Genomic DNA, 27,754 nt, shown 5'->3' with positions numbered 1-27,754 from the left:
TTTATAATGCTATGCCTATGTCAAAATGCTATAACCAGGAAATTTTGTTAGAGTTGAATTTACTGGTTTAAACAAAATTTTTGAAAGAATAATTAGCCCAAGTTCTACCTCACAATACATTAATTTATATTAATGAATTATTAAGGGAATTAGCTTTCAAGAGTTTTCTATGCAATGCTGTAAAAATACAGGTACTTAATCTTGTTTCTGCACAATGAATATCCACAGAGCATTGGCAAAATTCTACTCTGGAATGGTTCCACTAACTTCCAAGAAAGTGCATGAAAATAGTGTTTGGATTAGCTGAATTAGTAAAAAAACCCCTTACTGTTAGGATGGTTATTTGTATGGAAACTACACTGGGAATAAGGAAAAGTCCCTTCATTTCCTGTATTATTAGCACGTGACTACACCTAAAAAAATACCAAAGGCTATATGTAATGTAATAAGCAAACACTGTTAACTGCACTAAATTCATCAGAAGAATAGCCCTTTGGAAAAGCAAGGCTGTTCACAAATGAAATGTCAGTTACAGCCCAGTAACAGCTACAATTAATCCCTGGAAAGACACCAACAGCACATGCAGCTAGGTGTCATAGAGAATTACCTTTCTTCTGTACGTATTCAGCTAATGTAGAGGGGTTACAGATGGGGAAAAAGTGACAGATAGTTGAGGGTTACATTGCTGTCATTTCTGCCCAGCAAAAACAGAAAGACAAAATGCTACCACAAATGTATGGGCATGAGCAGAAAGTTTGCACTTCTTCATTTCAGTGGTAGTGTTACCACATGCTGATGGCAGAATATAAGAAAACCTTATTTGCAAAATGCTATTTTTGGCCTTTTAGCTAATGCTTTTACCAGAAAGAGATACCATTTGTGACATCTTATCAGCAGGTTAAAACCAGTAACAAAACCCAAAAAGGAAATCATAATATGACAACCATTTACAATTATGCTTAGCACACATTTTTAGGCAATATCCATTGTCCACAATAACAACTCACTGTTGGATAAATGAAAATGGTTATAATTCATTGTTCTTACTGGTAGTAAGAGGAGTCTGCACGGGAATAAAACGGTCCTCAATGTCTGAAAAAACCTCAGGTATCCCATGGACATGGACATGGGAACCATCTGTGGTGTTTGCTGGTTCACCTTCCCTTCCAGGTGCAGTGCCAGGTGCCAGTGGCTCCTTGGTTGCTTTCTCTTGGTCAGCATCATCCAGGAACTCTACGACTGTCATGATGGTGGCATGATCAGGGAGCACTCACAAAAACCACCACCCACATCATTTCCTGGGCCACAGCAAGCCAGAAAGCACCTTCACCTTCCTCATGCAAAGCACAGAAGGAGGAAAGAAGACATGAAGGCCTCTCCTTCTTACACACTGTCACTGGCTTCTGAGAGACCCTTAAGCTCCACATCTACGCTTAGCACGTTGGAGCAAGATGCTGGTGACATATACAGATCCCAGTGACAGATGGAAAGGGGAGACCTTTAGAAGAAGAGACTTTAGCAGCAACAACCTGACCCTGTAACTCAGGAGTGAGCGGCTTCACATCTGTTGGTCTTGCCTGGCAATACACAGGGGGAGAGAAGTAAAAAACTGATGGCAGAATTTAAGGGATGTAAATCTTCTGTGAATGCCCTGCCCTCACCACTGGGACACCACTCCCCAGTGATGGTGCTGCTGCTGAGTCACAGGACAAGTCATCTGATTAACCTGCCAGAGCACCTCCACCACACCAGTCATGGTGCCAAAGCATATCCAGTCTGATCACACTGATGCACAAAAAAGGAAGATGAGGCTTCAGAAACACCTAAGTGCACGTCTTGCAGAACTTTTAGGAGATCACCCAAAAACATGCTTCAGCAAAGGACAGAAACCACCAAGTGCACCAGCAAGGAGTCCCTTATGCCTTGTTCATAGATCCTACGACAGATTTTTCACTGCAAGTCCACACTAAGAATGAAGATCCCCAGGATGAGAAAGATAGCGAAAAGAGTCATCTTCAGCAGAGATAATGTCTCATTTCACACCAGACATGAGAAATGAGTATGATCCATTATTCCTACTGGTACCCATCAGAATCATTACCAGTTTTGGTCACACTGGTTGTGGTCCTGTGGAGGATTTCATCTCTGGGCGTATCCATGGGACTTGTGATGCCTTCAGTGCCCTGTCCCAGTTCATCATCCGAAGGCAGAGGTGTTTGAGTTGGCTCCTTGTGGTGGGCACCATCAGGAGAGGAAGCAGCTGTTACCACAAGGTGAGGTGCCCATCCTTCCTGGGTTATATCTTCTGGTGCCAGAATGTCAGTGGAGGCTGTGACTGTTGTGATGATGGCTAAGTTAACTTCAAAAACATTTTTAAAATGTGCCTTACATATTAGTCCCTATTTATTTTAGTTATCTCTACCTTTTTATTTATTAGCCTATATAGACTTTGAAGCAAGAAAAAAAAAAACAAAACCAAACAAACAAACAAAAAAAAAAAGTAAAGGCGCAAACAAAGAATATTCTCTGCATATCACACACTCTTTTTGGGTTGTCTCCTCCTTCACTAATGCACAATGCAGCCTAAAATACGGATTTTGAAAATACCTAGTGAACACTGTTTAGAAGAGAGAAAACAGCAATATTATTTTCAGAATGAGTATAAAAATTCCTGTTGTTATACAAGAATTAGATTAGAATGACTTAATTTAAAACATTTGAAAAAAGTGCAAAATCGTACTTTAGTATGATTTACAACTGACCTGTCAAACCTCATAATACTTGAAAACAGTGAACGGGAAAACTACAGAATCTCATTCATATTTAGAAAACATGGTTAGATGATAGAGAACAGAACTGTATTTTAATCCACAAACTGATTTATAATCCACACAATTTGTGGTTTTCACAGCTCTCTGTGAAATCCTAAATGTTGAGGATTAAATAAGCCAGATAAAAATGCATTTTGAGGAAGAAAAACAGAAGGATAACTGCTAATTTTTCCTTAGAATTTCTTTTTCAGAAAATGCTGGAAGAAAAGATGCAATAAGTTCCAAACAACTACAGTGTGATAAAAAAAAAATCTTACTGTATTAAATAAAAAAGCAGTATTTTGAATGAGGGCAATTTTAAATGGATAACACGCAGTTTGGGATTTTAAGTTAGAACCTTGCAGAACTACATGAACAAACTCCAATAAATTATTTCAAATTTTACAGTATTAAAAGACTGTGTTGAAATATTAAGACCAGGAATGAACAGACATGAAAAACAAACATTACCAGCCACCTCCAAAAAGAAACTGCTTTCTCAGTTAAAAATACACACTGAATAAAGTCAGGGGACATAATAAACAGGGCACACAGGAGAAAAAAAAACATCCTGAAACAGACAGGAATTCTTGTTGGAATATTCACATGCAACAAAATTATAAAAAAAATTTGCACTGCAATTTCACAACAAGAATGCACACTTTGAAGATGGGAAAGACAGGGAAAGAAGTCAGTTTCAGAATAAATAATGTCTCATTTCACACCAGACATGAGAAATGAGTATAATCCATTATTTTTACTGGTACCCATCAGAGGAGAGTCATTACCAGTTTTGATCATAGTGGCTGTGGTCCTGTGGAGAACTTCATCCCTGGGGGCATCTGTGGGATTCATGATGCCTTCAGTGCTCATTTCTGATTCATTATCCCAAGGCAGAAGTGGTTGAGTTGGCTCTTTGTGGTGGGTACCATCAGGAGAGGCAACAGCTGTTATGATGGTTTAATAGATGATTTAAACACAGATTATTTAACAGCTGTGAATTCCATGTGTGTGCTGCTGTGGCCTTCCCATTACCATCCCATCCAAGCCTCCTGTTCCCCTTAAAGCACTGTTACCCTTTTCTGTCCACAAAAAGGGCAGAGAAGTGAGACCTTGTGTCCTGTGTATCATCACTGCTCTCTCACAGTTCTGGTAAGACATATCCATTTGCTATTCTCATCTACTTTTTTACTTAATTAAAAAGATTCCCAAGGGCAGTAGAGAGAGGCAGCAGTCAGAAGGGTTCCCTGACCTGCATCCCAGGCTACTTACAGAGTCTCAGCTTCCTTGGCACTGTCACTTGCTGTTACAGTGTGTTTCACATTATGGGTATCAATATTGACAGTCAAGAAGACATGAAGGCCTCTGCTTCTTCCTCCACACTGTCACTGGCTTCTGAGGGACCCTTAAACTCCACATTTAAGCTCAGCACTTTGGAGCAAGATGTTGGCAACACACACAGATTCCAGTGGCAGATGGAGAAGGGAGACCTCCAGAAGACCATACCAGGTTTTTAGAACATTATTTTGATGTTATGAATACTGCATTATGTGAGACTGCATCATGATGTTGTGTCATGCCAGTTTTATAGATTCCTGCCTCTCATCATTCTATGAACGAACCAGAGGGATAAATATTTCAATAAAGTCTAAGAAAAGAACACTTTTGCCAGGTGAATATTCACAAGTTAAATGGATTAACTTCTTGAGGTACAAATATACATAAGTATGGATTCAACTTTATCATAAAGACGGTCTGGTAGCACCAAATAATATAACTTACATAATGAGCTGGATGCAATTTCACAGCCATGCTTTACTAAGGAATGAAAATCCCTGTAAGTGGTATTGGCAAGTAAAAACCAAATGTTTTATATGGAACTAAAATTGAAATCTTCTGTTTCACCACCACCCAGACAGAGTGTAGAGAAAATTAATCGCTCTACAGCTTATGTCATTATTTTAAGAAATCACTGATTAGTCCTGTCCACAAGTTCATGCAATATCTTTCCAGGAGAGGCCATCTGAGAGACAGAAGTGATGCAACATACAAAACAGACGTTATTACTAGTACCTGAAGTGGAAGACTCTCTGTCATGATTGTTCTCTCTGGAAGGAGTGACTCTCTCCGTTACAGCAGGCTGTGTGGCATAATCCTCTCCCTCATCCCAGCCTGGGTACACCAATGGGTCTTGTGCTGAGTCGTTCTGTTTGGCCCCATGGCTGGGGACCATAGCTGTTATGATGATGGTGAAGCAATTATGAACTCAGTATGTAAAGATCCATTTCTCACATTATTCTCCTCTTCAGTTCTTGTCTCTATGACAGGCCTTGCTCACATGTCTACTACATTTAATGGCAAAGAGAAGTAGATTTGCTTCTCATCCTGGTTTATATTTAGAACAGCTGCCTACTATCATCAGTAGGACCAATTCCTTCCTCAAACTGAGCATATGCTTTCCAGAATCATGGTGTCTTACTGTTCTTCTAAAGTATTTCTCTGAATCTTGCTGTCAACTTTGTATTGTTGTATAGCACACCAAAATTCACTGGTGCAGAATTAAAAACCTCAAAGACATAAATAACTGCAAGGACATGACCCATCAGTAAGATTTTAATCACATAATTTGAGTGTGTTGACTATATCCAATTCTTTCCCCCTCAAAATGTCACTGTTTCATTAGTTGCAGTATCTCCAGGGAAACGCACAAGGAAGTGTGACAAAGGGGAGTGCCAGGTCATGCTACAGATTTGTGAATGGTGCACACGATGACTAAGACAGCATTCAGCTGGAGAGTTTTTGATATTGTAGTTATTTAGAAAAACACTATCCATATCAACCAACCTGTATTTATTAGAGAATCACAGCAAAAGAGTACCCAAATCTCATAAAAAGCATAAACCTTCTTAATGCCTTCAACCCAGTAAGGGGGAAAAAAAACCCAAGAAATTTGCCATGGTGCATTACAATTTGAATTGCAATTAAGCCATTATGTATTGCTATAGTAGTATAGTATAAAAGGTTATCAGAGACCTGTACTTGATAATCCACAAGAGCAGATGACGACTTTGGTGCATTCACTGTTGGCAGTGCTTAGTACAGCACATCTGTCATTAATTCCTAAGCTTGGTACACTCACAGGAACAGAAATTAAAATATATCAATTTCAGTTACCATCTTTGCAGTATAATTTGATCTTTTGTTTCAATTGATTCAACCAATGAAAGAGAGAAGCCTCACTACATTATTCTACGTTATTCTTTGTTTTCCTCCCTTCATCACCAGTATCCTCTTGCCATAGTTCCAAAGTGGGATGAGTAGACATTTTTGATATTTTTTTTAGATGTAACTGCCATTAAAAAAACTGGAAAAAAAATATCCCAGATCCAATAATGGCTTGCAACAGGGGAGTAAACAGAGTTCCCAAAGGAGTGAAAAATGCAGCACACATTATTATTTTTCCATTTAAACCTTCTCTGTTTCCTACAGACAAAGCCCTGGTAGACAGCTTGTTGAAAGCTTGTGACTGCATGACAAACAACACAAAACATTGGAGACATTTACAGAATTAACCTATTAAAGGTCTTGACATTCAAGACAAATAGAAGAGAAACATCCAGGAACAAGTCTGAAGAACAGACTAATCTAAAAAAAAAAAAATATATATATAACATCGAAATTGCTCAGGTTTATTTACAGGACCCGTGTTACGGCCTCAGAATGCAAAAATGTTAGTAAAAAATCCTAAAACTAAACCCTTAGAAAACCCTGAAAATTTACTAAAATGTGACCTGTAATATTACCTGTAGAAGTGTCCTTTCCAAAATAATTGTCACCTGCAGTAGTAAATTCATGTTGTTCAATACTGCCAGTGGTATTTGCAGGATTTTGTTCTTGCCTGATCCCTCCAGAATGAACGCTGTGTAATAGTGGATGTTGGGTTGGTCCATGATGTTTTTCAGTTGTAACTAGTACTGGTAAGATGATGATTGAATCAATAATGATCAAAATACTCAACATCAGTCATATTATCCTTATCATCATGGTCTACATAACAAGGATGTTTGGCTTTTGAATTTTGGCTTTTTCTTCTTGTTGTTGCATTTCATGTGAAATGAAAGATGAAAGAAAAGAAAAGTCCTTTGGAAACCTTATCACACAAAAGCATCACCAGGAGCAGCAGCAAGTTTAAGTACACTAGAAAGGATCCAAATGCCAGCCAAAGATAAAAGATATCCAAGAAGCAGAAGAGCTCATAGTAACCACAGCTTGCATCTCTAATTAATATTTATAAATACTAACTTCACTGTTGAGTTTGTGTAATCTGGGTTTTTTAAATAAAACACTGAGGAACTTTCTCTTTTGAGTTATCTCAATTGCATAAAGCAAAGGAAATTGCAATTCCTTCTGATACTGGATGAATTAAATAAGTAGATAAGCATACTTATTTTGAACTCAATAATAATTAAAGCTCTTACCATAAAAATTAATTCGTTGCTTACTCTTTAACTTGCTGTTGTTTACACAGCAAAAGATGCAGTCAGAAATCAGCTGAAGTACCACCACCATAAGAGATGTTCTAATGGAGGTTTAGAAAAGATACATCAATAAACCTAAGATGAGCAGAACTCAGCTGGAAATATATTTGCCTTAAGTATCAAACATTTCCATGAGTGGCATATAAAAGTAAATCTAAGGTCCTTAATCAGAGCATGCAAAGAATGAGCTGGATGTGTTATATATGTCATAAGTCACCTGACAGAAACTATGCTGTTTCCCAAGAAGAGAAAAACTGGAGGAATATTTATCTTCACATTCAGGCAATGAAATATTTGTAAAGAAAGAGAGCACTCATGCAAATGCAATTAATTATTTTTAAATTAAACCTAATACATATATATTATCTTAAAAAAAAAAAAGAGGTAATATTAATCAATATATGAATACAACTGATCTAACAATACTTCACGACTAAAAGAAAGTTATCACAAAAACCATTTCTGTGTGATTATGGAACCTGTTCTAAGGCCAACTGTATAAACTTCTGCTGTTCAAAACAATCTCAGAACCAGAAAGAAACAGAAAAATAGCTTGACAATGCACTCTATAAGCTTTTGCCAACAGAAGATTTTAGAATTGAATGTTTTGGTATCTCAGTTGGCTACTGGCACTAACACTGGTAGCAAAATATTCACTTTCATCTGGAGATAGCATATTATCCTTTGTAGGACAATTGTAGCTCCCTTTTTTGTCTTTTGTCTTCAGATTTTACAATAGAAATTTTGAAGTTGAAAAAAGGGTGACCCACCAAGGTCACCAAGGTGGGTCACCAAAAACTACAGACTGCTCAGTTTTACTGCACACTACTGGCATTGGAAATTTTAAAATACCAGAGACGTGAGGAAAAGTGGCAAGAAATAAACATTAGATGCGTAAGATAGACTTGGAGTGACAGATGAATGTTACAGATGCCACCTTTGAGGGCTCTTGTGCAAATAATGTAAAGGTATTACACTAGACTGAGGCTATTGGTATGGGAATTACAAACAGCTGCACCCCAAGTGTCATACTTGAGTGAATTATATCAGAAATTTGAGTATTATCTGAAATGCTTGATTGCTTTACCCCTGCTAGCAGAGCTAGGATACTGCTCCTCTTCATCTGTAAAGGTGGGATTCCAATGGTCTTGCGTGGTGATTTCCAGAAGTGTTTCGTGTTGTGAGTCCACAGCTGTTGGAATAATGGGGGATTCAGTGCTGACTATGCTCTAAACCTACCATCTGTGTGCGCTATAACATGATGGAAAATGGAAGTTCTTGCATAGCCTATTTACTCTTCTTATCAAATCCCTTCACATCAAACCAGTTGTTCTTTTCTTTGCATTCGACAGCTGCAAAGTTTCCCAAGAAAAACGGGAAAAACAAGCAGCAGCAGAATAATGTACAGTAGAAGTTATGCAAAACCATTACAGCAGTTGTAGAAATTTGAAGTCATGTTTTAAGAATAATTCTAGACGTAAGGAATATGGCAGATACCTCAATACACCTAAAACATGCTTGCTAAGCACTGAAGAACTACTCAAGAAATGCCATGCTAGAATATCCACGACTGAGCAAACAAGCGACGGTCAGTAAAAAATGAGATCACCTTGACAACCACCAAGAAGCCAGTATGAGTCAAGAAAGTTATAATACAATTGAAAAGATAAAACAGAACTTCTACAGTAGTCTATGACCAGAGACTGAAAACACTTTCACCCATGGATCATGCAGACACCACGAGGCCACCAAAGGTATGGAATGCAGTACACACCTGTGGGACAAGTTACCAATGCAGCGTCTCAAAGGTAAATAAACACCAAAACTATCCAAAGCATAGGAAGAAAAACAAAAAGTCCCAAAGCAAGATGAATTCCTGGTTTTGCATTTTCTACTAAAAAGGGAAACCACTGCTGAAAAACTGCAAATACTGCACTATCTTAAAAAAAATAAAAGGCTTCTGAACAGTGACTGCTGAGTAAATAAGAGCACGGACAACAGACATATTAAGATGTACTTAATATAAAATAAAATTGCAGAAACAGAACAGATTAATGTCTTTCTACAAATAAGAGCATTAGAGTATAGTCATTAACAGCAACATCTATGCTAAAAACCCACCAGGGCTGGGGCCGTTCCCTGGTCATAAAGCCAAGTAGCAGTTTGTGTACTTCAGGGACACCCTGCATTTAGCTTTGACCTTCATATGTGGTGTTTTTCTGGTTTCCAGACAAAATTATTTCAACTATGAGTGGCTTCTGAATGAAAAAAGAGTTCTCACATGACCACTGTGGGACTATTCATATCAGGAAAAGGAGGCTATGTATTAAAATATCTCAATTTTAGTACTGGATGATGCCTAGACATCTGGGGTCACAAAACTAAATGAGATGACGTTAGAAGATTGCATGGGAAGTGTGCAGAAGGTAGCAAACAGGAGACTGTTTTTTTGACAGTTCCAAATGAAAAAGGGATTTGGGGTTCGGCCTTTCCAAATTGTGCCAGAACATCTTCCACAGACAGGAAGTCTGTTATTGAATAGCTGTAGGTTATATAAAACACAAAGCAGAATTATTTTAACACTTAATATAAATTAAGAGAATGAAAACTAAACTTTTTTGTCTTGGAAAACCATGACTAAATGCAAACATTTGAATAAACATGAAACTGAGATGCTAATTTTAAGTAGCAAAAGAAGAGAAAGAATGATTTTTAATTATACGGACCTGAGACAATTTTCCAGTCACGAAAGAGGTACTTCTGAAGGGAACCGCAGATGAGAATATCATCCAATTTTCAAACAATATATGTGCAGCTAAGGAGGAGGAGGTTACCTACCTGTCCAGGTAGGACAGGAAAATTAAGAAAGAAACCAACCAAAGACAACAGAAGTTCCTTACTCGTACTCGGAGCAGTCTCGTCCCTGGCCACACTCCTGCCCCAGCCTGGAAACACTGTGGGGTACATCATCTCCTCAGAAGAGTCTTCATCATCTGAATCACTGCCACTGGAGGTCACATCTGCTGTGATGATGTTAAATCTGCCATGAAGCCCTAACCCACAAGGCCTTCTGCTGGCAGCAGTTCAGCTTCCCTGCCTCCCCTACTCGCAGCCTTGCAATCCCAGAGGAGAATTTACAGCCCCGTGCTTCCCAGGGGCCGTAGCTGCTCCTGGCCTTTTCCCTCACAAGGGGCTCACCACTCTGCCACAACCCTGCTGGAGCTGCCCCACTAGGGCTCTTAGATACATGAACAGCAGTGACAAATGCCTCATATTCACCCCTGCTTCCACTTACAAACTGTAGACCTTGCTGCCCTGGCCTCTGGTAATTCAGCCCCTAATCAGAGCAGTCTCTTAGCACGACATTCTTTACCCTTGGTTGCTGAAGTGGGTTCTTGCGTCTTCTCTCCAGGATTCGACCACCACCAGTGGTCTGAGAACGGATTCCACCAAGCTTGCGTGGTGGTTTCCTCCAGGTTGTCAGGATGAGGCCCTGGAGCTGTTAGGACATGGCTCTTTTAACCAAGATCTTGTAATTATTTCTTGAGAAGCAACTTTTCCTCCAGCAAAGTCAAGTCCACCAGCACCAGCACCTTGAGCACGCTCATGCCAGAGACGGATGTCAGAGCAGGGCGAATGCATGAACCCACGGTGTCATGACATTCCTGCAACACGTAGCCAGATGCAAGCACTTTTAGCAGTCCCAGGAAAGAACAGGCTCCCTTGAGAGCAGCCATCAAAAAGCCCTCTGGGGCTTTAAACCCCTCCACGCTCCAGAAGGTTAATGAGTTCCTCACAGGCTCTGACAGTGGGAGAGAGTAGATAGTCTTTGAAACAGAGTCCAGAATCAGGAACATCCACCAAGATGACAGAATATCACATACAGAAGATGTAAGTATCCATAATAGGCAAAATGGATACCCAGAGATAAGCCCACCCAGAGAAGCAAACTGGTCTTCTACTGACAGCCCCATGAAGCCAATGCTGCCAAGGACCTGGACTCAGAACTGAGGCCATTCCTCTCAAAAGACACATGCACTCCCCTTGACCTGATGCTGTCAGCTGAATGCACACCAGAAACACAGTTCAGAGTAGGCATGAGTACAGCATGGAGAGAGAGGAGCAGCTTAACCGATATCCCGTTACCAATGCACAGCCTTTTCTCAAAACACAGCACATCAAATAGCAGGATACATAGATTTATGCTAGGCATTTACAGAAGGAAATATTTCAGCTAAGGTAAAATCTATAGGAATCTACAGCCTTTTCATCCACCATGCTAGGCAAGCCAACTAGTTGTTGGCAGGCAAAGAGAAACAGTCATGCCACTGGTAGGAGGTTGGAAATCCCCTCCAAAGATAAATCAGTCCTTGAGCCCCAAGAAGTCACAAGGAAAGTCCACAAATCAAATGAGAATGAAGACCACAATTCAAGAATCAGTAGAATGCGATGCTTTTAGCTATATGGAGTCCACACAATCTAAATGGGGATTTTTTGTGGTGTGGGTGATTATTTGTTGTGTTTGAAAAAGAGCTAAGATCATCCATCCAATTTTCAAACACAGCTAAGGAGGAGGAGGTTACCTACCTGTCCAGGTAGGACAGGAAAATTAAGAAAGAAACCAACCAAAGACAACAGAAGTTCCTTACTCGTACTTGGAGCAGTCTCGTCCTTGGCCACACTCCTGCCCCAGCCTGGAAACACTGTGGGGTACATCATCTCCTCAGAAGAGTCTTCATCATCTGAATCACTGCCACTGGAGGTCACATCTGCTGTGATGATGTTAAATCTGCCATGAAGCCCTAACCCACAAGGCCTTCTGCTGGCAGCAGTTCAGCTTCCCTGCCTCCCCTACTCGCAGCCTTGCAATCCCAGAGGAGAATTTACAGCCCCGTGCTTCCCAGGGGCCGTAGCTGCTCCTGGCCTTTTCCCTCACAAGGGGCTCACCACTCTGCCACAACCCTGCTGGAGCTGTCCCACTAGGGCTCTTAGATACATTTTGGGACCCTTTGCATGCTCACAGCACTAACCATGCCCTGTCCTCTTCCAGCAGGTAGAGCTGAACATGCTGGCCTGATAACCTTTCCTTCCTCTCTCCTACAAGTCCTTCCCATTGGAACAGTCTGCTCCTAACAGCTTCGACACAGGAAAAAAGAAAGACCCAGGTACATGCTTTACATAATGCCTCGCTACTCATCCCTTTCAGACAGGCAGAATGCCTCCCTGGCACATGGACACTGTGCACAACTGCTCTATTGCTACCACATGTAAAGTCTGTGAGAGAGAGCCCAGGAATTTGTTTTTCCTACTTGAAGCACAGTGCAATGAACAGCAGTGACAAATGCCACACATTCACCCCCTCCACTTATAATCTGTGGACCTTGCTGCCCTGGCCTCTGGTAATTCAGCCCCTAATCAGAGCAGTCTCTTAGCACGACATTCTTTACCCTTGGTTGCTGAAGTGGGTTCTTGCGTCTTCTCTCCAGGATTCGACCACCACCAGTGGTCTGAGAACGGATTCCACCAAGCTTGCGTGGTGGTTTCCTCCAGGTTGTCAGGATGAGGCCCTGGAGCTGTTAGGACATGGCTCTTTTAACCAAGATCTTGTAATTATTTCTTGAGAAGCAACTTTTCCTCCAGCAAAGTCAAGTCCACCAGCACCAGCACCTTGAGCACGCTCATGCCAGAGACGGATGTCAGAGCAGGGCGAATGCATGAACCCATGGTGTCATGACATTCCTGCAACACGTAGCCAGATGCAAGCACTTTTAGCAGTCCCAGGAAAGAACAGGCTCCCTTGAGAGCAGCCATCAAAAAGCCCTCTGGGGCTTTAAACCCCTCCACGCTCCAGAAGGTTAATGAGTTCCTCACAGGCTCTGACAGCGGGAGAGAGTAGATAGTCTTTGAAACAGAACTTCCACCAAGACGATATAAATTAAAAGATGAAAGAAGTATCCACAAAGCCAATGCTGCCAAGGACCTTAGCACAGAACTGAGGCCATTCCTCTCGAAAGGCCCATGCACTCCCCTTCACCTGATGCTGTCAGGTAATTTGACACCAGAACCCCTTTCCAGGTAGGCATTAGTACATTGCAGGGAGAGAGGCGCAGCTTTACTCTTATCACATTACCAATCCACAACATTGTCTCAGAACACAGGATATAAAATTTTAAGTTCTACCGCTTTGTGATAGATATTTATGAATGGAGAGATGTTTCTGCTTAGAAAAATTACAGGAATCTACAGCCTTTTCATCCACTGTGCATCCAAATACACACTGGCTTGCAAATAGATAGAAATGTGTCTATCACATCTGGATGAAAAATAATCAGTCAGACTCACTGTTCATGTAGGTAGCTCATTAATAATAAGTGTCCTACACTTGATTCATGGCACACCTAAAGATGAATCATAATTTGCTGGTAACAGAGAGTAAAGCCTGTTTTGGCAAGGAGAGAAAGTTAATGGTAAAGTGCTCATGGTGTATTAATCTGGACTATTAACTTGATGGAGAACACCACTAGTGATGTCCAAATCCAGAGAAATAATGAATGTGCACCATCTGAAGAACAAAGAGCTGTGCCAATTGCTCATTTCAAATCATAGCAAAGAATTCTTTAGATTAAGCTAGATATCTTTTCAAAGAGCTTTAATTTTTCAAAGGACTTGTAGTACAGGTGGAGAGCCACCAATTTTGTTTCTCACTTTAACACACTATAGAATTAGATGATAGATTTTCAGCCATCTATCTGAAGGTATATGACAAATACTTTACTTATTTCTTAATTTTCTGCTTCCTTGTCTGTCGGATTTTTTTATGGGAAATTAAATTGTGGCCAGGATATTCCACTGAGCCTGTACTGCTTTATGAGCTAAAGAACAGATATTGGAGCATGGCTTTATCTTCTTTTTTAGACTGCTCTCCATGTCACTTGCTCCTGTGCTACTGAATATTTGATGACTTCTCAGAGAGATGCACAGCTTATACTCTACCTCTTTCTAAAAGGAGTACTACAATACTGATTCATTTATAATGCAGTAAAATTAAACTGAGTTCAACACTTTGGCGTTAAAGTGATGTTGCTGGGTAACAGCCAAAGCTATCAGAAAAACCCAGGTGCACTGCTTTCTTTATCTTTTTCTTTTTTTTTCTTTCAGAGAACCAGTTTATCAATCCTAACCCTGTAAACAAACATGCCAATGTTATCACTTCTGTGATACACATTTATCAGTATTGACGCATTTTATCACATTGCTTTATAGTTTCTTTGATCTTTTCAGATCATAAATATCTCTAGTTTTCCATCTGTAAAACAGTCATGCCCATGAGAGAGAACTGCTAGCAACAGGAAGGGACATACATATTTAGGACCAATACATTTGGTAATCAGGTATTAAAATGAAAACAGAAAGCTTTCCTCTACAGAAACAATGCACAGGTTTTTGCAGTGGGTACAGAAACACCAGTACAAGGAAACAACAACTCACACGTGCACACAAAAGCAAACATACAGGAAGGAAAAATCACCATCAGAGTCAACCAAACTCCCCACTATTACCAGGTGGGATTTTATGCACCCTCCACCTCTTACAGGCAACATTTTGTAACAAAAGCTTTCACTGGAAACAAGCACCAGCAAATTCTCTACTTTTTTCAAGGTCTGCGGTAAAATCAACCTAATATTTCTTTTTCCACCTACATACTTACAAGGTGTTACTAACTTTCACATCTTCTGAGAAAAGTTGTTTGGGTTTAATAACGTATGTCTTTTAGCAAAGCTTTTGCTAATTGTGTAATTCATAGTCATTCTTCCTCTATCCTGTGTTTTCCAAATACAGTGACAAGGGCACCACTTCTCCAAGTCACTTAGACCATTTGACCGTCTATCAGCAACCAACAATCAAACAAATTCCTCATGGATTCCCCTGATGGGGAGAAAAAAGAAAAGAACCAGTGGGAAGAAATTTTCATTTCTATCAGTTTCATCTTTACTACAACATGCCTCTGTAGATTTCCTCTGTTTAATTAAAATGTTCTCCCTTTAGGTTCACTTTATTTTCTGAGGCAAAGATCTTTATCACTCTAGCCATAAGAACTAGTGTGAACATATGTATGTTATTTCCACTTTAAAATGTGGATGAGGACTTCAAAAGCTTTTTATTTATTGTAGCTGCTGTGCAGTACATATTTGATAAAATCATCGCAAGCAGTTTCTCCAACTCAGTAAAGCTGTTTAAGGACAAAGAATAGAAAATGGCTACTGTTCTTCTGGGTCCTCAAAGACTGTGGAGCCACCACAGTCCTCAGTTTTTTCTCATGCATATTGCCAACAGCAAGGATGAAATTAGTTTTTGCAGTGCACAAATGGCTCAGCAGTTGAAACTGCCATATAAAGCACTGCCTTGCTTAGCAAGGCCATGATTCTGACATGGATTAACTAAATTCACAACCATAAATATATTAGAATAACATCACAAATCTACAAAAATATCCTTTTTGGCCTCAGAAATAAATTGACCTCAAGTGATAACAAGTTGTACTAATTTGTGATGCCTCACAAAGTAGGTGTGGTAAAACAGCTGTGGGAAGCCCAAAATAATCTTTCTGAGCTCAGCTACAAGAACTGAAGCAAACATACTGTGAATGGTTTTGCTCCCCTTGCCTCAGAGAGTGAAGTTCGTTTCCCACTTAACCAGTCTGGAAAGTAGTGCATTTCTATGTCTTTCCAATTTTTGAGGTGTTGTATGCTTCACCACTTACCAGAATGCCCTTCTGGAAGAAGAAAGCAGTTTTAATGTGATCTATGTGTAATGTAGTTATTATGAAACGTAAATCTTACTAGTACTTGCAGGATACTGCCCATCATCTTCTTCACGGAAATCACCGGCCACCGTCCCCAAAGAGATGTCAGGTGATACAGATGGAAATTCATCATCTGTATGGTGATGGATAAATCATTACTATTTCATTAGCCCAGTTGCAACACAGTACTCACAAATACTTCAACTATTCTGCCCTGCAAGCTTCATTCCTTCATTTATTGGTCTAAGAGGGAAGAAATAGGCAGACCCCACCTAAGCTTACCTTACTGACACAGTAAGGATATCACTCAGATAATTTGAAGAATGCATTACAGTGATAATGAACATTCTGGAAACCATCTGTTCATGTGATCCAAGATCTCATTGTAGCTTTATGCCTTGAGGACGGGGATCCCACAGCAATAAGTGAAGTTATTTGTATTACCCTCTGCTGACATATATTTTGAGATTAAGCCCAAAAATCTATTTTACACAGGCAAGCAGAGCTGGTAACAGTTGTAACGGCAACCAACAGAAATATACAGCACACACCTTGGGGAATGTGGGGAATGTTTCTGATCCTAGCTCCTTAGCAAGAGAATCTCAGGATTTACCTTTCATGGTACTAGCTACATGTCAAAACAAGCAAAACATGCCATGAGTATACCACCAGTGAAAAGTAATTTTATAATCCCAATGCTCTTGGTTTTTTTGGTTTTCTTTGTTTTTTAATTTCAGTGTAAATTGAGGATAGTGATGCAAAATACTGGTATCCAACACTGGTAAGTTATTGGTGATCTGGTAAAAGGCCTGTAGTCACACAGTAAACTTTACTGTACTTAGAGGATGACTTATACCTGTATCCTCAATGTTCAATGGGAGCGAGTCTTTCAGACTTCTGATAATTTCAGCCACACAAGCAACATAAAAGATTAAATAAAAATAAATAGAAAAGAATATGGCATTTGTATTTGGCAGGGCTCCATGAAATTAGTGTCAACCTACTGTCCTTACCATAATCTTTTCCAGGAATTCCTTTCTCCCCTCCTCCAGAAGTATGATCTGGCAGCTGTGAGACTGGAGTAGGACTCCCATAATAGGAGGGGCTGGATCTCCTGATGGAGGCATCCATGGGAGTTGTCTCATGGGTTGATCCACTCCCTGCATTTTCATCATCCACCCCTGAGGTTGAGGACTCTCCGCCGGTATGACGTGTGCCGTCCACATTGTAACGGGAGCCATCCGCGTTGTCAATGACTACGGAAACAGAATAAAACAGCTACACAGCCATAATAAAGAGTAACACCTATGGATTAATACCAGTTCACCCATTTTTGCCCTCCTATCTAACCTAGATAATACATCACTAAAATACGTCTAAGACATATATGCTAATTTATGTATTTGTTGCATTTGTAAGGCCTCACTTGCATCACTTATTTTTATCAAACTGCTTGATTTTAACATAAAATCTGGGCATTTGTAAAGTCAATCAGAATTTAGAATTGGAAGAAATAATTTGTTATGAGCCTTTTTAAAGCTTCCAGCAGCTTTTCTAACAAAGAGCTCAAATCAGATGTAGAAAGGTTGCAGTCTTAAGCAAATTCCTTTATGTCAAAGGGATGTTAGCAGGTCTGAGATGCCAAAAATATCAAATACCTATATAGAGAATGTTTGGTACCCTAAGATAAACTAAACTCCATAGGCTTTAGGGGATGACAACTGACTAGTTGTTTCACTGCTATTGAACATCTCTTGACTTCTTTTTCTTATGTTTGGCTTGGCTTTTTTAATATTAGTGATTGTTTATGTAGAAATAAGATAACCAGTTACTAAAAATTGAGCAAGTGCACGTCTTTCTTATCAGTACAGTACCTGTTTCATCCTGATTACTCAGTAAAGAAGTATCTATTTTTACAACTGGCTCACATGTTTTTTCCTCTGTTTCTGTGAAAGAAGGAAAAAAGAAAGTATTAATTTGAAAAAAATGGATTAGAAAATCACACGTATTGTACCCACATCAATTACACATAATAACAAAACATCAGCTTCAGATGAGGGGGACTGAAAACAAATTTCCAGACAAATGTTATTCACTGATGTACCACCTTCCCAGACAGGGCACTTCAAGATTGTTCTGTCAGCTAACAACAAGGTTCTCTATTTCCATAACCATTCCAGAAAATGGCTGAAATCAATGGCAGGTAGAAAAGCCTTAGGACCCAGTTTCAATGCAGTCAGACCCACTGTCATTGTGGCAGTGGCAAGTCTAATCCTTCTGAGCTGTCAAACTCCATCCCCTCTATGGATAACAAAATGGTCATTGCTGACATGACAGATACACTTCTCGAGGCTGACAAAATGTATTTATTCTCAGTGAAAACCAGGCTATGTTTATTATATAAGCCCTCATTCCAATACCTTAAATAGGAGATTACATGTTATTTTTAGTCAATCTGTTTCCAAAATGCATCATCAAATCATCTCCTTACCTGTCGCATTGTAACAGTATGCATCATACCGAGCAGTTGTATTTGCTGAAAGTTTGTAAATGCCAGTGTTATTTGCTGCACAAAGATGATAGGGATTGATCCGTGGGATAACAATATGCCCCACCACGAAACCATACCTGTGAAGAACAGAAGTAAATAAACCATATTACTTACTATTGCAGATGTCGCCTCAAACATCAGGAAGCTACAAAGAAGGCATTATTTTTAAAAAGTGCATGTATTTATTCATACTGTTTTGTCGCATTTTTGTTCCTTTTTCATTTGAGTGTTCCTTTCTCACATGTGCCTACATCAGTCTCCCATCACTCAACATAATTTTGTGTTTAATTTCTAGACCTGAACCCATTTAAATTAAATATGCATCTTATTAGCTAGGTACGGTGATCAGTTCCAGAGCAAGGGAGTGAAAGTGACAGAGACAAGTGCACTTTTTGTTCTGTGTGAGTTTGTATTACCTGACACTAAATTCCCATTCTTTTTGGATTCACGTTTTCATTGCTTTGACATAACACGCTGTCCAGTGACACTTCCCTCAGAAATGTTGAGGGCTCAATTTATGGTACCTGAGCAAGTTTAAAGAATGATTGCAACACACATAATTTTCTGCAAAAAACTGACAGCCTAGTAAAATATTCAAATACAAGAACTATTCATGCACAAATTCTTACTGTATCTTTCAGCTGAACAGTGTGATTATTGTGCACAGAGCTCACATAATTCAGTGAAGGCTGTGGTTACACAAGGTATAATAAATACATTACTACTGTTTTGCAGTCCTGTAACACCTGATTGATTCCAATGCATTTAACAGGAGATGTGATAGAACGGTAATAAGAAGTGGGGCTTGGTTTGGGTTTTGCTTTACTTCTTGAGAGGAATGATTAATCAGGAAAGAGTAAATGTCACAGCTTTGCAGTTTTTTATCTATGAACATCATTCCAGTTTCATGTCTAAAGTGCAGATACTTGCAATTCTGAAACTCTCTTGTAGGTGAAATTATAAATTACTTTACTCACACTCCCAACTAAGCTTACAACGCTGATACTTTACAAACCATTATTGACCTACTTGTGTTATGTTATGTTCATTCATCTTATTCATATACATTTGGATGGTTATATGCACATATTTTCCCTCTCCTAGTCACATTTAATAAGAGTTAAAGCTCACTGACTACTACTGAGGATTACTACTAGCACTGGATCATCAAATGAAAGTAATAGGGTTGGAGGGTTGGCCAGAAGGAAGGGAGGAAGAAATCCTGTCTATATGGCTTACATGTCCTAATCTGTCCTCTGGTAAATTGTGAATTAGGGAAAATTGTAACAGTAATTAAAAATTACAGCTTCCCCCTGGAAAAAAAAATAAAAAAAAATCCCTCTTCTTCTTTCAATTTCCTTTATATTTTAGCTTTAGAAAATACATTCCATAGTTTAGAATACTCCTAATTGCTTGCATAGAAATCTCTACCCCTACGCATTATTTCGGATTTGATCTCTAAATACTGTGTAGTGCTGGGCAATCCAGAATGCTGTGTGTGTTCATGTGCTGATGTCAGAAAAAGAACGTGCCTACTGTGTTATGAAGGACTTTCCCCACAGAGTAAAGAACTGCTTCTAGTCTTTACGTGGTACAATTTTAAATTGCATTTCCACTTCTGATGGAAGAATCCTCTAAGAATTCTCTGCTCACATATTTCACCACCACAATACTTGTGAAATGAACATGCCAGAACAGGAAATAGTTGCAAGCAGTATTGATGTCAGCACTATTTAATTTAATTATTTAATTTTTTTGAGTGAAAAGTTTTCTGTAACTCCTAGTCTCTTGGTCTGGTAATTTTTTGAGAAACTGGGGAGTCTGTATCATCCACATTTGTTGTCCCACACATCATTGATTACAATGGGTAATTAGGTCACTTGACAACGTGATTTTGGGATTTTTAATAATAACTGTAGCTGTCATCTGAAACATGTCCATTCACAGATTACAGGAACGCACTGATACTGTGGCCACTTCTTCACTGGGATGTCAAGAGTTCATCCCTCACAGTACCACCTGCTGCTTTTATTGTTCCTTGGCAAGACCCAGTTCCACACAGGGCATACACTATCCTCAGCCTTTGACCTCACCTTGGTCATATTTTCTTACCATCACTTATCTTACCAATTGCTCAGTGACACACTGTGATCTGAACATCTTCCCGACTGGCTTATTATATTGTCAATCTTTTGTTGCCTTTAGATTATCTGTGAGAGGTTATGATTTTTTTCTAAGATAAATGGTAAAAACTACACGCATCAAGGACTTGCTTGTTACTGGACCCAGAGCAAACACACACGTTTGCAAAGATGTTTTGTTCACTACAGAATATAACTTACTTAGCCGATCTTGACACCTACAGTAAGTCAAATGTAATTATTACACTAGTGGTGTCATGATATATTATGTTTTCAAGAATTTCTTTACCTGCAAGTTTCAAATCCAAGCTCATGAGCTTTCTTCAGCTGCTCTAGTGTTGCCAAGGTACTGTTGAGAGCTCTGCAGAGTTCAACTGCTTCAGATCGTGTGAGACTGTAGCGGCCATTTTTTTCAACATGAAAAACTCCTCCATATCTGCAACTTATATTGAATTCTGTTATCAAAGGAAAAAAAAAAAGGTTAAAAATTTAGACCTAATGCTTCACCAAAGACCTGGAAATTATTTCTTTTCAAGTGCAATGATTTCAAGACAAACCTGAAACAACCAGCGACCAATTCATTCAGAAAATCACTGCCACTTTCAATCACTTTCTTCATACCTCCCCTCACTGGGCTGAGGCATGAGCCAAAACTCCAGCCTTCCCAAAAACGGCAATACAATATGTTTTCATGAGGTATCTAGGAATTTTGACATAGCATTAACACTTATGTGCAGAAGAAAGGGTTAATAATAATAGTATCAATACAAATAAAAATAATTATGTGCGTGGAGAGAAATGGGGAAACAACAGGACACTTCAAAGCAATGTGAATTAATTTTGCTTCTGCCCCACCCTTCCCTCAAGAGAAAAAAAAACAGTTGCAACTCCAGACTAGAATGACAACTGCTAAGGACACTTCATAGGAGTAGCTATTATTTCCAGTGCAAAGAGGAGCATTTTTATCTTAATTTTAATGGAAGTTCCATGTGCAAGAAAGGGAAAAATAGACCAGTCTTCTCCAATATTAAAAGGATGTCTCCTTACTGTCTATTTGAAAAAAAATGATTACATATAAGAACTGTTTTTCTAAAAGACACGAAATGCAATTCATGCACATTTGCATTGACACATTCTAAATAATGAGCAACTTTCCTAATGTAATTTTTGCTTGACAGTCTATTTTGCTCTATAGCATATATGCGAAAGCAAATGATAGTAATCAAGGCATGCACTCCTTCTTTAATTACTTTTGTCCATTCATAAACTGATGTTATTCTGTGTACAGGGTATCTACTCAGTGTAAACTGAAAGGAATTTTCCTTTCCTTAGCTCAGAGGAGATAAAATACCAGATTAGATGCAGACTGGGTGATGTATGAGAGGACAACCACTATTCACAGCACAGGTAGGAGTCCAATAGTGTTGCTGCTTGCTTGTCCAAAGCAGCTCTAAAGCTGTGCATCCAACCTTGAATACTTGTACCATAGGCAATAGGAATGATCATTATTGCTACTTGGATAGCCTTTCAACAAAAAGAATGAAAAAACTACCTTACTCCAACCACTCCCCCTTCCCCAGTATAATGGCTGACAAAAACATTTAATTTAGACAAAATCAATTTGTTATTTCAGAGCTGTTTGTCAGCCTTGCTGATTACGGTTCTTAGTAATTTTAATACTTTTATTATCATCTGTCATTAAAAAACATATGGGCCATCTGTCACTGCTTGACTGCTATGGGATGGAGCTGCTCTCATATCTGCCATGCAAGCAACTTCTACTTTGGCTCCAGATGCCTGACATTGTCTTGGAAGTTGTCCAGTCAGTAGCTGTATTAAGCATAAATGACCTAGACAAGAAAAAGGTTTCTCTTCAGTTTTCCCTTCTTATATTCTAATATAAAATATACTCTGTGAGACCCAAGACTTAATGTTAAATATGGGATCACATCACAAAGTTGTATTTGATTACCTTAAAGTAACAAGCTCAGTGATTTTGGAGATAAATTTTCTTGGAATTTATTTAATTTATTATCAACGTGTTTTCTGATAATTTTAGGTTAATTTCTAAAAAGCTTTTGGTGTGAAAGCAGCATACACTTGCTTTGGGTTCCATTTGATTGCAGTTAATCCTAGATTCATTGAATTATAAAGTCAAGTTCACTTTTGTTTAGAGTGAGTTGATTTAGCTGTCATCAAGCCTCAACCCATACAATTTATGCTCTATTACCACTCTGAGATTCAGTCATAGTCAGAATTCCACTTAGAGAGTCAATTACTTAGACTTCTGCTGTTTAAAATGGTAGACTTATTTACACAAATAGGCTTAATGGAACTCCATGTGGGCTACGTGCCTACACACGTGTACATTTTCCATGGAAATGCTCAGCCTGAGCAGACCCTGCACGCCAGGACACTGCTGGGAGGTACCAGGCTCACTGCACGTGTGCTGCCCAGCTGCACTGCATGCACACACAGGAAGCCTTGCTTGTGCAGCATGAGACATCACATGGGTGTCCAGGAAACCCCTGGCAAAAATGTGGCAATCCAGTTCTCAAAACTGGCTCTGAGGCCATCCAATTCCTTGGCACTGTGCCCTAAAGTAATGCTGAGACAGCACCTCTGTTTTCACTTTGATGATATCTTCTACGCCTACTATTCCAAAAGTACCACTGCTCTAGCAGAGACACTCTGTTCGTGAAGAGCTGAGTACAGAAAAAGGGCCAAAGCAGTACCCAAAACTCACATGGTATTTCACAGTCTAAGCAAATTGCGTAAATTCAGCATCTACTCTTTGAAGGCAGTAATTACCACATTTAAAAATGACAAAATACAAACCCAGAGCCGTCAGGGAACACAGCATTTTTACTGTATAGCCTCAGATTTGAACGTTCTCACAATGGGGACCCTTAACTGAACTAATGAAAAAAAATTCTCATCACACCAATTAATACCATATCAAAAATAAATGATGGGATCTAAACTAAATTAATACCTTATTTTTTTTACCCCCATGCTGAGGCTTTTTGAATTAAGGAAGAAACATGACTGTCAAATGTAAATTAAAATACATATTTCACCTTTTCCCATAGGGCAGGAAGGTCAAAACCATTAATTTTATGTTGATATTACTTAGCTGGCTTTAACACAGTTATCCAAAAGATGGATTTTCATTGTGCTCCAAGAGTCAAGGCAATGTAAAACTCAATCTGCATGACAAGCTGTTGCTGATCCTTTTAACGTTTTTGAAGCTTCAAAGGGGCTGACTCAGAGTAGACTCACAGTGAAATCACCAACAGCACACAAACTTTCCCTCCTTCCCCCTCTTAGAGGTGTCTGGCTTTCGGGCCTGATAGGACACAATCCCTTCTTCCTTCATCCACATGACTTGCTACAGCTGTTTAATAATAGCTCTTGAAGAAAGCAAACAGTACAAAATACATTGAATTGTCATAATCCTTAATCTCACCCAGACCATGAGACTGGGTGACACAAACCAAAGCCATGGAATGCTCCTGTCTGTGCTGAGCTTTATGAGCATGGGAAATATAAACTTCCATATAGGCCATTTCTCCCGATCTTTGCTGGGAGTTCTGGTGCCCCCTCTCAAGCAGCTGCATGCAAACCTTTCTCTGCTATCCTCATTCACATATCTAAATCAGGTTTAATTAATATTTATCAGCCAAAATCACTAACTTTGGTTCCCCACACAATTTGCTAGCTAGAGCTCACTGGTAGGGTAGAATCACCTCACACAGACTAAAGAGCATTGTCCTGTCAGAGAAGTGTGAGTTACACCCTGATAATTAATAGGAGAGGCTTGTTAGAAACTGTCACTGTAAGAAACCAGGTGCAATTTCCATTTCCACCCTGATTCTGCAACCCTTATGTATAATGAGTAACACTGACTCATGCTAACTCTTCCCACTGGAATTGATTTTCCATTAAGATTTTTGGTATACTGTATGGATATCCCATGCACTACTCCCTGCTTTTCACTGTTTTCAAGAGACCACCTGGGGGTTTCATTCTCAAGGTGGACTCTATCTTGTGTTTGAGAAAAAAAAAAAGAAAAGAAAAAAGCAGTTCTTTTAGCAACTGCAGAGATATATCAGAGCAAACCAAGATTTGTGAACACCCTGCCCACTTGAACGAAAGCATGTGTAAGACTTGTACGTGTTAACAGACTTCTTGGTAAAACCGCACGCTGAATTGCATGGCAACCAGGAAATGTTAGGGGGATGTTTTGGTGGGGATTTTCCTTTTCTGTTTGTGGTTCAAGATGATTGATAGGCCACCAGGATGTGCTAAACTGGGGCTGACAACAGGGAGAGAACTAGAGGTTTGACAGTGCATATAGTTTTCATTCTCTTTGTTTTAATAGAAAATAGGATTTACATTTACTGTAAGAACTTGGTTCTAAATTTATTAAACTGATTTCCTTATAATCACAGATCATTTGTACTGACACTTCTGAACAGGAACAACCACCAGTTTAGCACTGATAGCTGCATTTTGAATATTATCACCTGCTTTAAATGCATGCTAGTAATGAAGTAACAAAAAGTAACATACTAGAAACAGATTAAAATACGTTTAAAAGAAAATCCTAGTAATTACGATTTCCCTTCAGGCCATATGAGTTCTAAAATCTGGGGAGGGCTGGACAATCCAGAGTTCAGACCTATCTCTAGTTATGCCTGGTTTTCTAATTGTTTCTCAAGAAAACTACTTCATGGCTAAATAAGATGCATATTTTAATGCATGTGCTAAATAAATGCATATTTTACTTCTGACTTGAGGAAATGGCCTCTGAATACAAAATTTCATACAGGATGGATTCATGAAACATTTCAGGATCCAAAATATTTTGTCAATGTTAGTCAGATTACTGCCATTTTGACATCTGCGAGAACTTAAATGTACAATAAATATCATTCAGTGATTGCCTAATACACTACAACACACATGGGCCTGGAAGGCATTATTTGCTGAGTATTCTACCTTTTTTTAGAGTCTATTAGTAAAAAATTTCACTCAAGCAACTCGCAGCCCAGGCAACTGTAACAGGATACAGAGGCTTTTACCTTTATGTCAGAAGTTGGACTAAAGCCCAAGTCAGTGATGAAAACCACTGGATAGCTGTTTGCTAGGTTATGTAAAATGATTCATTAATCCCAGCCACAGTTACTAATAGACACGTGTCGACATCATTAAAACACACCTATACTTGAATCCCTTGGGGCTTGATGAGCAAAGGGAATCTGCTGGGAAAATAGGACTCAAAATTGGGATGACTATACACTGATCAAAATTCAGAAGTCAAATTTGCAAGACCCAGGTGAATGAAGCAAGCATTCCTTCACCATCCCAACACAAAAGCGACAAGGATCAAGCCACATGTATCATCATGAAGTGTGGCTGGTTTTGTGCTCTTCCAGTTACAATACTCTTGTTCTGCAAAACACCATTCTCTAAAGAAAGTAGAGAAACAAATCTGGAAATAGACCACCTGCACCATAAGCAAGGCTTTTCCAAGAAGTGACAGTGAAAGTAAGCATTCACAGATTCTTGGGAGTTGTCCGATTAAATACTTTCCTTGGAGTATTGCCAAGTTGTGAAACCTGCAATGGTTTATAGGAAATACATTTCCAGATTTAGTGGCAATAAATAAATAAATTTTTGGTTTTCAAAGTATTCCTTGTAGATACTTAGATAAAGCAAAATAAGGGGGTTGTTTAATTCTAAAATTAAAATAATTCATTTGCACAAAATAAAATCACTTAAGAAAGTTAGGTTTAAATGTTTATATGGCTGCAATAAAAATGTAGGTGGTTCAAGGAACCCAGACAAAAGTTCCCTCAGGGATTTTTGAAAAAGTCATATATTCATTTCAGTTTGGCATAAAAAAAATGTTCTAAGCCTTGAAAATTTTAATGCAGGAGAAAAACTCCACATAATTATATCTCTAATAGATAGCTGATATTCAGGGAGGGAAAAATTCTCTGCACACCTGGCTTTTTAGACTGCAACGTCCAGGAAAACATTTTAAAAGGGATTTACCTGCATGTTTGTAAGGAGTTCCTGCTATAAATAGAGACAAAGTATTCTTAGTAGCTGGGTGTGGTGACAAGAAAGTGAAGATGACTCTCCTCAGATCCAAAGGTGTAGACTCAGAGCTTTGAAGTTGTGCCTAAGCTGTTCCTGCTACCCACTTATATTTGGGCACCTAGTAATTCAGTCTGAAAAAAGTAAATAAGAGTGTAGCTTTCTCAGTTTCCTGCGTGCTGCTAACTGCATGAGAAGTCATGAGACAGCCATGCTAACCTTGAGGTCCAAGTGGGCTGACGTGGATCTCTGCATCGAAAAAGAAACATGGCCTGAGGTATGCACTGAGGCCAGAGCAGGATTCAGGGCTGTGGGAGCACTCCTTTCTCCAACAAAAATTAGCAAGTGTTCCTTGCATTTCTGTCTTACTTCTAGGAGTGCACACTGGAAATGGGATGTGGGACAAAGCTCATGCTGCTGACCTTCTTCTAAACTGTTGTTCCTAATGACTGCCTACTGATCACTGAAGTCATTGTCTCTGTATCTGGTTACTGATGGACAAAAATCTCCAGTTTCTTCACTGAGAGCTCTCCTGGCTACTGCTTTAAAACAATGGGTGTGGGGGTAGTGCTATTAATAAATCAAGCATTCACAGAGTCACTCAAAATGCAAGTAAGCACAAGAAATATGTTTCAGTCCTCAGCAGTTGCTGTAGGAAGAGAAGAATCTCCTAATGCATCTTGCAATCATACTTTATCTGCGTGGCAACTGTTGCTCTGGTAAACATCCTGAGCGAGCCTATACTGTGTCATCACTTATGACAAATCTCCTTGCTGCTGACATTAATATTAGTCTTTTTGTAA

The 27,754-nt window shown here is 39.2% G+C and overlaps 1 protein-coding gene across 7 annotated transcripts in view; it reads right to left on the bottom strand.

The window, feature by feature from the left end:
* The window catches only part of CD44 (CD44 molecule (Indian blood group)), a 48,382-nt gene that overhangs the window by 9,046 nt on the left and 11,582 nt on the right, over positions 1-27,754 (bottom strand). Inside the window, exons 2-10 of one of the 7 annotated variants that reach the window (XM_058829561.1) lie at positions 21,133-21,298; positions 18,643-18,779; positions 18,026-18,097; positions 17,165-17,407; positions 16,189-16,284; positions 4,884-5,045; positions 3,599-3,757; positions 2,102-2,335; positions 1,048-1,239 (exon numbers count right to left, since the gene is read on the bottom strand). In XM_058829561.1, coding sequence (XP_058685544.1) covers positions 1,048-1,239; positions 2,102-2,335; positions 3,599-3,757; positions 4,884-5,045; positions 16,189-16,284; positions 17,165-17,407; positions 18,026-18,097; positions 18,643-18,779; positions 21,133-21,298 — 1,461 coding nt within the window. The remainder of the gene's footprint in view (positions 1-1,047; positions 1,240-2,101; positions 2,336-3,598; positions 3,758-4,883; positions 5,046-16,188; positions 16,285-17,164; positions 17,408-18,025; positions 18,098-18,642; positions 18,780-21,132; positions 21,299-27,754) is intronic. The other 6 variants (XM_058829562.1, XM_058829563.1, XM_058829564.1 and 3 more) reach the window with 6 other exon arrangements.

The sequence above is a fragment of the Poecile atricapillus genome, chromosome 1, assembly GCF_030490865.1.
Source record: "Poecile atricapillus isolate bPoeAtr1 chromosome 1, bPoeAtr1.hap1, whole genome shotgun sequence".
Taxonomy (NCBI): Eukaryota; Metazoa; Chordata; class Aves; order Passeriformes; family Paridae; genus Poecile; species Poecile atricapillus.
This window is presented reverse-complemented; position numbering and strand designations above follow the sequence as displayed.